The following is a 12882-nucleotide window of genomic DNA, read 5'->3' on the forward strand; positions in this document are numbered from 1 at the left end:
GCTTTAGGACTCTCTACTCGTACCCCTTGAGAGAATACAAGAGAAAATATCTATCATCAAATCAGAGTACACTGTAAACTAAGTGTGCTTTAAAACTCTCTACTCGTACCCCTTGAGAGTGTACAAGAGAAAATATCTATCATCAAATAGGAGTACACTGTAAACTAAGTGTGCTTTAGGACTCTCTACTCATTACTCTTGAGAGTATACAAGAGAAAATATCTATCATCAAATGGGAGTACACTGTAAACTAAGGGTGCTTTAGGACTCTTTACTCGTACCTCTTGAGAGTATACAAGAGAAAATGTCTATCATCAAATGGGAGTACACTGTAAACTAAGAGTGCTTTAGGACTCTCTACTTGTACCTCTTGAGAGTATACAAGAGAAAATATCTATCATCAAATAGGAGTACACTGTAAACTAAGGGTGCTTTAGGACTCTCTACTCGTACCCCTTGAGAGTGTACAAGAGAAAATATCTATCATCAAGTGACAGTACACTGTAAACTAAGTGTGCTTTAGAACTCTCTACTCGTACCCCTTGAGAGTGTACAAGAGAAACTATCTATGATCAATTGGGAACACACTGTAAACTAAGGATGCTTTAGGACTCTCTACTCGTACCCCTTGAGAGTATACAAGTGAAAATATCTATCATCAAATGGGAGTACACTGTAAACTAAGGGTGCTTTAGGACTCTTTACTCGTACCTCTTGAGAGTATACAAGAGAAAATGTCTATCATCAAATGGGAGTACACTGTAAACTAAGAGTGCTTTAGGACTCTCTACTTGTACCTCTTGAGAGTATACAAGAGAAAATATCTATCATCAAATAGGAGTACACTGTAAACTAAGGGTGCTTTAGGACTCTCTACTCGTACCCCTTGAGAGTGTACAAGAGAAAATATCTATCATCAAGTGACAGTACACTGTAAACTAAGTGTGCTTTAGAACTCTCTACTCGTACCCCTTGAGAGTGTACAAGAGAAACTATCTATGATCAATTGGGAACACACTGTAAACTAAGGATGCTTTAGGACTCTCTACTCGTACCCCTTGAGAGTATACAAGTGAAAATATCTATCATCAAATGGGAGTACACTGTAAACTAAGGGTGCTTTAGGACTCTCTACTCATACCCCTTGAGAGTATACAAGTGAAAATATCTATCATCAAATGGGAGTACACTGTAAACTAAGTGTGCTTTAGGACTCTCTACTCGTACCCCTTGAGAGTATACAAGTGAAAATATCTATCATCAAATGGGAGTACACTGTAAACTAAGGGTGCTTTAGGACTCTCTACTCGTACCCCTTGAGAGTACACAAGAGAAAATATCTATCATCAAATGGGAGTACACTGTAAACTAAGGATGCTTTAGGACTCTCTACTCATACCCCTCTAGAGTATACAAAAGAAAATATCTATCATCAAATGGGAGTACACTGTAAACTAAGGGTGCTTTAGGACTCTCTACTCGTACCCCTTGAGAGTACACAAGAGAAAATATCTATCATCAAATGGGAGTACACTGTAAACTAAGGATGCTTTAGGATTCTCTACTCGTACCCCTTGAGAGTGTACAAGAGAAAATATCTATCATCATATGGGAGTACACTGTAAACTAGAGGTGATTTAAGACTCTCTACTCGTATCCTTTGAGAACATATAAGAGAAAATATTTACAAACAATTGGTGGTACACTTTAATCAAACCTTTTAGCCTCATCATATATATAAACTATAATATATAAACTAACAGCGTAAGATTTATTTTTCACGGGTTTGTCATAGTTATTATATCTGTATGAATATAGAAGATTTCGTCTCTGTGGATGAAATACCATCCATGGAAGAGATATTCGTCAACTACTTATCCTGTAAAAGAAGGACAATCAATCATTCTATTTTATTACACACATCACATACTCTGTGCGTATTGTATGTTAACACATTATATTATTTCATATTTTTAGCCTGTTACATAATGCGTGCAAATAGAAGCGCATTTCATATTACTGCAATAAAGATTGATCATCCCCATCATGTAAGAGGTACGGAAATATCAAGGTTTAAATTACCAATGAGTGTTTAATGGATTAAATGCTTACTTGCTGTCTGTTTTCTTTTATTCAATCATTTTAACAATAGAAAATCAGCATTTTGTCTTTTTGTCTGTTGCAAAACGGGATCTTTAATTGATTCAAATGGCACAAGACGTTAGGAATGATGTCACCTGATTTCGTTAACCTAGCCAAACTACAATTCTGCGAAGTGGTATACAGCAACTCTTTGCGAATTGCTATAGAACAAATAATCAGGGACACAACTGCTAGTGCAAATAAAACACACGATTCATTAAGTAAAACTATCGGTCTGCACAAGGCCTAAACTAGCCTTAATGAAGCTGATAACAGTATTATGCTTTACAGGTTATACCAACTGACTAGTACATGTACTAGTTATGAATGCAGTTTGGCTCGATACCAGCATTTTAGCTTAGATTACTCCTTAAAGCACATCAATTACATAAGTACTGTTTTATTTTAGCTTTTTCAGGTTTTTCAATATCTTGGCTTTCAAATGAGCCAATGTTTGACATGGTGAGACAGACATCGGTTGGCGTTTATAGGATTTCCCCAGAGCTCTACCACAAAAATGTTTAATGGTATAGGCTCGGAACTTGTGACGTCACAATTTTCATATTCGGTGTTGTGTGCTCTTACCGCTTATTTTTATCGCTTGCCGCTTATATTTATCAGTGGCATGCAAAGGTAGGACAACTCCAGAGAACCAATGAAGATAACAAAAGGAATCAGTGTCATTAGCTCTCCATGTACAGATTATTTTTATGATAAATAACTCAGATTCCAAGCACTATACTGTATTTTCTCGATGATATTATGCACTAGCCTTCTCTTTTTATTGTGATGTTGGGGGCATGAATGAGGCTAATTAATTTCAAGCATTGGGTGATCTCGCAAGACTGCAATCTACATATAGTCCTAGTGCCACACCACTGCAGGTCACAATTTAATCGATTTGATTTCATCACCTTTACCACCATGGGTGGTTAACAACCACATAAGTTGTTTGTAGTCGTTTCTGTTTTTTTCTTAATTCTATTGTAGAAGTCAATTGAATTAAATCAATCGTTGCGGTTGACTCAGTGCACTCCGGGATTGTTCAAAATAGAGAAGTCTACTGTAACTAACTTAATCTGCCTATAAGCTAGTATCATACACAAAGTGATTAATTTAACTGTCCAATACACTTGTTTTCTATTTTTCATATAATTTATTCGAATATATCATAATATAATATAAATATTTTAATTCTATATATAATTTTTTTTTGATATTCAATTACTACTTAGTTATTAATCAAGTTATTATTCATTTCTGTATGGGACAAACAATGCCATCATATAAAACGATGTGATAATAATTACTATAAATGTTTAAAATGAACGAAAGGATGAAAAAAGTAAACAATCACCCGAAATCTATTAACCCAGAACATGTGTTTGTATTGGTCGGGCGTTAGCACGATCCCCGGGCATTATTGATTATCTAGAATGCTGGTTTTTTATTAGCGGTCTCTGGGTTTAAGATCACCGATTGTCACAAAAAAGCGCAGCCCCAATGGCAGCGAAAGGGATTGACGACCAAAGGCTAAATGATAATTATGACATCACATTGTGGGAACCACAGCCAAGTGTTTTTTATTGCAGGACATACTTTTGACACCCTGTTTTTCATAGTTCTATTATTCTTTGTGTATTGAATATAGGCTCATTCAAAAGCCAAGACTCTGATGTACTGAAATATATGATAAAAGTACTTATGTAATTGATGTGCTTGAACCACTTGTTCAGTCCGCTTGATAGCGTGCCTATAATTGATGTACCTCCTACTCTCAGTAGAGTACATATAACTACCAATGGATGAAGTTTGGATGGATGCCAACATTATGCTGCTCGGCTCTATTCATTATCTTAGCTTAGATTACTTCTCAACCACTGGCTCAGTATGCTTGATCACGTTCCTTTAAATACACGTCCTAATCTCAGTATTGTACATATAACCAACCAAGGATGAAGTTTGGATCCATGGCAACATTATACTGCTCGGCTTTATTTATTATCTTAAGCTTAGATTACTTCTCAACCACTGGCTCAGTATGCTTGATCACGTTCCTTTTGATAGACCTACTGCTCTCAGTAGTGTATCTATAATTACTCATAGATGCCGTTTGGATCCATGACAACATTATGCTGCTCGGCTCTATTGATTATCTTAGCTTAGATCATTTCTCAACCACTTGCTCAGTGTGCTTGATCATCTCCTTTTAATACACCTCCTATTCTCAGTAGTGTACATATAACCAATCAAGGATGAAGTTTGGATGGATGGCAACATTATGCTGCTCGGCTCTATTCATTATCTTAAGCTTAGATTACTTCTCAACCACTGGCTCAGTATGCTTGATCACATTCCTTTAAATACACCTCCTAATCTCAGTAGTGTACGTATAACTACCAATGGATGAAGTTTGGATGGATGGCAACATTATGCTGCTCGGCTCTATTTATTATCTTAGCTTAGATTACTTCTCAACCACTTGCTCAGTACACTTGATCACGTTCCTTTAAATACACCTCCTATTCTCAGTAGTGTACATATAACTACCAATGGATGAAGTTTGGATGGATGGCAACATTATGCTGCTCGGCTCTATTTATTATCTTAGCTTAGATTACTTCTCAACCACTGGCTCAGTACACTTGATCACGTTCCTTTAAATACACCTCCTATTCTCAGTAGTGTACATATAACTACCAATGGATGAAGTTTGGATAGATGGCAACATTATGCTGCTTGGCTCTATTCATTATCTTAAGCTTAGATTACTTCTCAACCACTGGCTCAGTATGCTTGATCACATTCCTTTAAATACACCTCCTAATATCAGTAGTGTACATATAACTACCAATGGATGAAGTTTGGATCCATGCCAACATTATGCTGCTCGGCTCTATTCATTATCTTAGCTTAGATTACTTCTCAACCACAGGCTCAGTATGCTTGATCACGTTTCTTTAAATACACGTCCTAATCTTAGTAGTGTACGTATAACTACCAATGGATGAAGTTTGGATCCATGGCAACATTATGCTGCTCGGCTCTATTTATTATCTTAAGCTTAGATTACTTCTCAACCACTTGCTCAGTATGCTTGATCACGTTCCTTTTGATAGACCTACTGCTCTCAGTAGTGTATCTATAATTACTCATAGATGCCGTTTGGATCCATGACAACATTATACTGCTCGGCTCTATTGATTATCTTAGCTTCGATTATTTATCAACCACTTGCTCAGTACACTTGATCACGTTCCTTTAGATACACCTCCTAATCTCAGTAGTGTACATATAACTACCAATGGATGAAGTTTGGATCCATGGCAACATTATGCTGCTCGGCTCTATTTATTATCTTAAGCTTAGATTACTTCTCAACCACTGGCTCAGTATGCTTGATCATGTCCTTTTAATACTCATCCTACTCTCAGTAGAGTACATATAACTACCAATGGATGAAGTTTGGATCCATAGCAACATTATGCTGCTCAGCTCTATTCATTATCTTAAGCTTAGATTACTTCTCAACCACTGGCTCAGTACACTTGATCATGTCCTTGTAATACACCTAATCTCAGTAGTGATTAGGAGGTGTATATATAACTACACAATTGATGCAGTACATATAACTACCAATTGATGCAGTTTAGCTCAATGCCACCATTATGCCAGCTAAGGCTCTATTGATTTTATTAGCTTACTTTACTCCTCAACTAATGGCTCAGTACGCTTGATCATGTTCCTTTTATGCAGTTTGGCCCGATGCCAACATTATGTCCGCCTAGGCTCTATTGATTACCATAGCTAATACTACTTCTTAACCACTGGGTAAGTATGCTTGATCGGGTACTTTTTGATACGTCCCCTACTCTTAGTAGTGTATCTATAACTAACCATATATGAAGTTTGACTCATGCTAACAGTGTCATGCCCGCTTAGGTCCATGCTATTGATTATCTTAGCACGCTATTCAAATACACTGCAATCGCAAAAGCTGGCTCAGTATGCTCGGCCATGTTCTTTTTTACGCTTGTAATAATTCCTGTTGTAGCTGCCAATGCAGCTCCAATCCGTGTGTTTGAAGACATGAGTACAGTTATACTGGTCTGCACAGGGAAGCTCAGTAAATACACAGATGTCGAATGCAACCGTAGAAGAGACCAGCTTGGATGTTTCTACAAGCCAGGAATCGTTGCATTTTCCAGCTGTTCTGGGATTTGCAACAACGTAACAGTTGGATCTCAGCAAGAAGAAAAGTGCACACAGTTATGTTCAAGTAAGCCACCATATTCCAAAACATACTTTTGGTGATTTCTCAGGTTTGCATGGACTTTCTCCTAAAGCATTGTTGTCCTGTCATGTAGCACTTAGCATACAATTGTTACCATGCCAGTACTGCTTAACTGCTATGTAGTATAGTGTGTTGACAGTTTCGCAATGTATGAAAGGAATTCATTGTCTTTTAGAGCTAGGATTGTGTTGCATTATAACTGCAATGAGTACATTGCAGTGCAGTACGCAGTAATTTTGCAGTGCATCACAACTTTCTAATACACAATAGACATTTACTGTTACTGCAACTGTGCCCCACCTCGCTGAGCAAAGCTGCAGGGGTCTGCAAATTTTGAATTGCAATAAGAGTCTACTCAATCCAGTCAAGGTCTAGCGGGCAGCAATATTAACAATGATGGCTCAGTTCGCGATAAGTTTTCATGATGGCGTACTGAGCATGTATGCACATACAGTGCATTTCAAAAGTTTCTAGCACTACATATTGAGTAGCAGGCAATATCCCAGCTGCACAAATACCGCTTAATGCATGTTAGAAAATACTTTTACTGCATGTACACAATGTAGTAGTAAAAGTGCACAATGCAATGATAGTGCAAAGCTTCGACATGTTTACTACTGCCATAGCACAGTTAATGCGACTACACATACTAAGTTTCGATACAGTGATAGTGTAATGACACATCCCCATATGGAACTACAACGTCATCATGGAAACAGCTGTGTGACTCTCATTCTATCCTTCGTTTTTTTGTGACGTCATTCTATCGCTGTCCGCCATCTTTGTAGACAACTTTTATCGTTGAAACACGCAAAAATTAGAGCTTCTGCAATTAATTTTTGCAAACGGTGCTTTTTGTTTTCAATTTTTTTATTATAATATTAAGACAACGCCAAAAAATACGATTTTAGGTCACTTACCCCCTGGCCACTTACCCCCTGGCCATATACCCCCGGTCATTTACCCCCTGGTCACATACCCCCCTAGGCTATATACCCCCCAGGTCAAGTACCCCCACATAACACATAATACAGTTTAACTTAAATCAGTTAATCTTTGGTTTAAATCACATGAACCACTTGCTAATTTGTCATGGTTTAATTAGTTAATAATGAAAAATTAAAAAGACACTTAAAAATAAATGCATTTATTTACAATCCAATCACGGAATTTTATTTTAATACAACCAGACAGTAATTTACATGTATTTGCAAAACAAGTACATGTATGGACATTTATTTTTAGACAATCATGAAGTTACATTTGAATAATTATTGTGTGCTATACCATGTAAGAATTCAAAAATTGAAACTATTATCATAGTCCGCAACTATTGTCTGTAGTCTCTGCAATACTGTATAGCTCGATATTTTGGCCTTTGTGTTGATGCCGGATCACCAGCTATCAATTGGGTGATGTTGACTTCATTTAGTGCTTGCTCTCTACGAAGTATGATCAAGAAATGCCAGAAGTTGGGATGGTAGGCACTGATGTTTGCTTGCATAAGTCTGTGCCATCCTTAAACATTAATGTTTGTGCGAGGCAAATTGTTAACAGCTTTTTCGTGAATACTCCCCATTGTGTGAGGAAATCTCGGTTCACGGCGACCTCTACGTTGTTTTCGCCCAATGTACGTGTCTTCAAAATGGTCCACAACTGATTGGGCGACTTCAGGTATGTTATCTGAAAATGTCTCAAATGATTCCATGATGTCAATTACAGGCACGTGTGTGAGAGCTGCCTTAGAGCGAATACACATACATGTATTTATATCTACATCATTCTGGTATTGGACCTGGATGATCGCTTGTGATAGATGATAAAATCATCCTTGTAATGTAGTATCGGAGAATACAGTGTGAAGTGCATTTTAATAGCATTTTCAAAGTCTATCATTATGGATGTAGAAGATAATTCCAGGTTCAATGCGTCCACCTGTCATTCACTCTTCTATGATATCATGGGGAGGGGGTAAATGACCTGGGGGTATATAGCCTAGGGGGTATGTGACCAGGGGGTAAATGACCGGGGTTATATGGCCAGGGGGTAAGTGGCCAGGGGTAAGTGACCTGATACCAAAAATACTATTAAATAAGAGAATGACGACCATTTTCTACAAAGATGGTGGCGTCTTCGCGAACGAGCGTATGTGCAAACGGATTGATGACGTCAAAAAACGCGATGGATTGTGTGATTCAGTGTCGCTGTATTGAAGCGGAACACCTGCAAACAGACAAGTGGCGATGAGCCATCTTTGTGCCATGCAAACAACCTTCGCGACCAATGCCATAAAAATTAGTAGTTATTTTCTTCTGATAACCCATAATTATTTTTATTAAGGTCCTTAAGATTCTATTAAAGATGAAACATTGACATTGAGTGTCGCGCAACCAACTCTCTATGATAATATTCTATGGAAAAAAGATCTGCTTGTCGCCCCTGCGTAGCTCTTCAACGCTGGCGCACCCAGCTGTTGTTACACTATCACTGTATGAAAACTTACTAGTAGATATTGAGGCAAAAAGTGTTCTGAATGCTAAAGTTTGGCAACATGCACGATCAGATTTAGTAGTCAATTAGTTACCATCAGACCTATTATTCTAGACTACAAAAGCACCTGTTGCAACATAACAAGTCAGCCGTCATCAGTTCATCCCAAGTTTATCCATTCACATCAAAAAGTGTCTTCAACCTCATCGACCACAATGTCGCATCCAACCACAGTTCTGAAGCTAGAACCGGTAGAACGGCTCGCAACAGAATCAGATCAGGCAGTTCTGCAGCTGCTTATTGTCAGCACCATCATCACACTTTCAATGTCGGTCTCCATACTGGTTGGATGCATCATTTGCTATGTCAAACGAACTTTCAACACAAGGACTACTTCAATTATGCCTGTTTGCTGCAGCAAACTCTGTTCAGACGCAATTAACAATCGGGAAGGAATAGTATACTCTTTAAGTAAGTACTACTTACCCTTAACCTAATTCGACTTACATGTACATTGCTTCTACGTTTTATTGGAACATTTTGACAGCACTATATTCAGATATTTATTAGAAGGTGCCTATAAAAAGCGATATACAGTAAATGCTCTTATAATGTGTAACTCCTTTAGTGTAAATTCTACTTAACATACCTATAGTAATTTATTTGAAGTTGTTGCTTTTGTATTACATAAAAAATCATAAATAACATAAAGTGTTAAGCCAGTGCGAGTTCTCAAATTTGGTTTAAATAATGCGAATCTCAGAGTTCACTTTGAAAATATAGTTTTCTCTATTGCCTCACTTGGAAAAAAAACGATGTCTTTTAAGAAGGGTCTAAATATTCTTCATACTTTGCTACAATGGTAACATGATCAACAGCATTAGAAGTAGTCTTCTTTTGGTACAATTGAATAGTGCAATAGAACAGTCCAATGACAGCCACATTGCATTGTCAACATGTTGATTCTCTACTCAACTAACAGAAAATCTGTGTGTTATGGGCCACATTATCGTCTTTTCACTTTTTGATCATTCAGTTTCGCAGAACGTTGTTAAAAAAGATATTATATTTGTCATGACAGCAAGCTTTATTATTATTTCTTTTGCTAAAAAGTAATTTTCATAGTTGGACATAATAAAACATTCGCTAAAACCTAATACTTGACAAGGGTGCATATAAATTGTCGTAACTTTTGAAACACACAGTCTATAAAAATATTTTAATACCAACTTGATCAGGATAAAATTTTACATCAACTACTATCATAATAAAAGTTACAATGTGTTGCAGAATGCGACTCGTTTTTGGCTATTGTGGCTACTAGTATGAGCATTTTCCGAGTCAGACGAGTTTCCACCATTACCATAGCTTAGGGCATTATTATTACCGCTAAAATAATCACCTTCTCTAGTACTATTATTCAACAGATAATCATTTAAAGTTCATTGGTCAATAATTAGTGAAACCTTCATGTATGTAATGCGTCTGACACAATTTGTCATGGCGAAAAAAAGTCGCCGTAAAATGATATAAAGTTTGTGTAAAGCGAAACTAGGCTCAGGGTAAGCTGTAAATAATATTTTCTATTGGCTCAAAGCGAAATAATGCTATATTATGTCAGTACAACATGAAAAAAAAACATTTTCTGTATAACAGTATTCAACTGTAGAGCCCGACGAGGAAGTACAAAGCTCAAATTCATCACACCAGGAAGAGGAAGTTAGTCTGACCTCGAGTGAGTCATCTAAACTAATCTGATAACAGCTTCTGTTAATGTTTATACACCCTCATATATATACATTATATATATGAGTGTGCATAAAATGTATATTTATATATACATGTACATAGGCTAGTTGTATATCGCCAATGAGATCAAACTTTAAAAGTGATTTCCTACCATCTTGTTTAGCTTTACAGCTTTCAAAATAATTTTAAGGTCATAAAATGTGTTTCCGATTATCAGAAACAGCATCCTTTCAAATCTCATCTCGTGCGCCATGAGAGATCATTAGCTGTAACAGTTATCTGTATAACTATTTCATAGTGCGGCAAGGCAGTTGTTGGGTTCAGGTGGTAGCATACTGGTCTACCAAGTGAAAAGTCGCCGGTTTAAATCATGCTAGACGCTATCTTTTCCCTTCCAAATTTTCTTGGGACAAACATGGTTCTTATTATAGTAAAGATTGTCCAATGCGATAGCAGCATCTCACCGTATTTAATGTAAGGACCAGGATGGTCGATTATGAATCTAATCGACATCACTAAAATAAACTTTTGCAGTAGCGTTTAACCCTTGCATCTCTGGTGGTCTAGCATTGCCTAGTGTGTGTCACAAACCCCAACAGCCGGGATAGCAACATCCACATGGCTACACTTATAAATACGGTTTCTAAGTAACTGCATAAACCAATCAAATTAATTCTTGCATAGGGCGTTGCACCGAAAATTCACTTCTGTTTTTACCTTCTTCAAATACTTTTGTTATCTTCCTTCTTTATTATCACAATTTTACTGGCACAAAATCACGAAAAAAGTTTGTACGACTCATTTGTTAGTAGTATGTGATAAGTGATTGTGACGCAGAGAAAAAATTATTTCATAATAAATATAGTTATACTCATTATCTTCAGTCAGAAAACGATGGTGAACATGCGCTATATGGATATGATGAAACTGCAAACATTTTTAAAATTTGTCACAATCATACGAATTTTTATGCTTTCAGCTCGAAGAACTGTTAAACAGTTTTATATCTTTTAATTAATGACATTTGCTGTGTATTGCTGAAATTTTTTGCCAGTGTTTTATCAAATATCATTTGAATATGAGTGTATTTCGATACAATTAATAGAAGTTTCAAAACATTCTACTGTTTGACAAATTTCCCAGGGATACTGACACTCAATAACAAGGATGGCCAGGGTTCAAAGGGTTAAAAGATGGCCAAAGGTTTTTTTTATGTTAATTGACTTTTACCATTCAACTTGATGATACACTACCATATAGAAACAAATTTTCTCACAGTGTTGCTCTTTGGATTGGTGTGCAGTTTTTGCTCACAACAAATGTGACAATGCTAGTGTATGTTTATTTATTAATACTCTAAACAATATTGACTTACCTGACATGACAATGGTAGATGATGCTGACTTATTTACAGCGCATTCGCTGGCAGAACTACCTAGCAATGTCAACAATGCTGACCCCGAGGACTCGAGTCTTTACGTCAGTGACACTGCAGGAGATCCTACATGAAACAATTTATTTTATAAAATGTACATTTTTAAAAAGCTATACATTTCTGATGAGCTGATTTAGGCTTTACTTTTTGTAGCATATATTGTACCAGAACCTGCAAAACACTTGGACAATGTTTAGCTCCATCTAAAATACGGCGAAATCTGTAAATATATTGTTTATATACATGGCTTTTTTGTACATAAGATATGGATTTTTTTATTTTTTATTTGTTTATTTTTATACTAAACTAGTAGTTGTGTATGCATGCAACAATTTTATGTTACAGTTATATCACAATAATTATGTTTAGAATTTTTGGTATGTTAGTTATAAAAGGTCTACTTCTAAACATCAGTAAATTTTATGCTTCAAATCAAGCCCTAATGTTTTGTAACTTTTACAAACCTTTCAAGTGTGTAGTTTTTTATGCAACTCATACATATGCATACATACTACAGTTTTAAAGCTTGTTTTTTTAATACAACATAAATAATTTAGCCAATACTTTCATCATCATAGAATTTTGAATTTCTACTAAGTTATAAATATATAGACCAGTAGAACCTTGAATCCAATACAGTCCCAGATGAAACTATAGAAACATTTCCATTACATCAAACTTACAAAACTTTCCAGCATCAGGTAGCTTGTGTAGGAAAGATTATATCACATTTACTAAATTAAAGTTAATGTTAAACATTCTAAATACATTA

At 36.3% G+C, this 12882-nt stretch overlaps 1 protein-coding gene across 1 annotated transcript; it reads left to right on the forward strand.

The window, feature by feature from the left end:
* Positions 1 to 6193: 6193 nt before the first annotated feature.
* Positions 6194 to 12214, forward strand: LOC137403869 (uncharacterized). Its single transcript, XM_068089964.1, has 4 exons — positions 6194 to 6421; positions 9041 to 9397; positions 10596 to 10661; positions 12090 to 12214. Exons 1-4 carry the CDS (start codon positions 6232 to 6234, stop codon positions 12182 to 12184), a joined length of 708 nt encoding a protein of 235 aa, XP_067946065.1. The 5' UTR covers positions 6194 to 6231; the 3' UTR covers positions 12185 to 12214.
* The last annotated feature ends 668 nt before the right edge of the window (positions 12215 to 12882 follow it).

Source organism: Watersipora subatra, chromosome 9, assembly GCF_963576615.1.
Source record: "Watersipora subatra chromosome 9, tzWatSuba1.1, whole genome shotgun sequence".
Lineage (NCBI taxonomy): Eukaryota > Metazoa > Bryozoa > Gymnolaemata > Cheilostomatida > Watersiporidae > Watersipora > Watersipora subatra.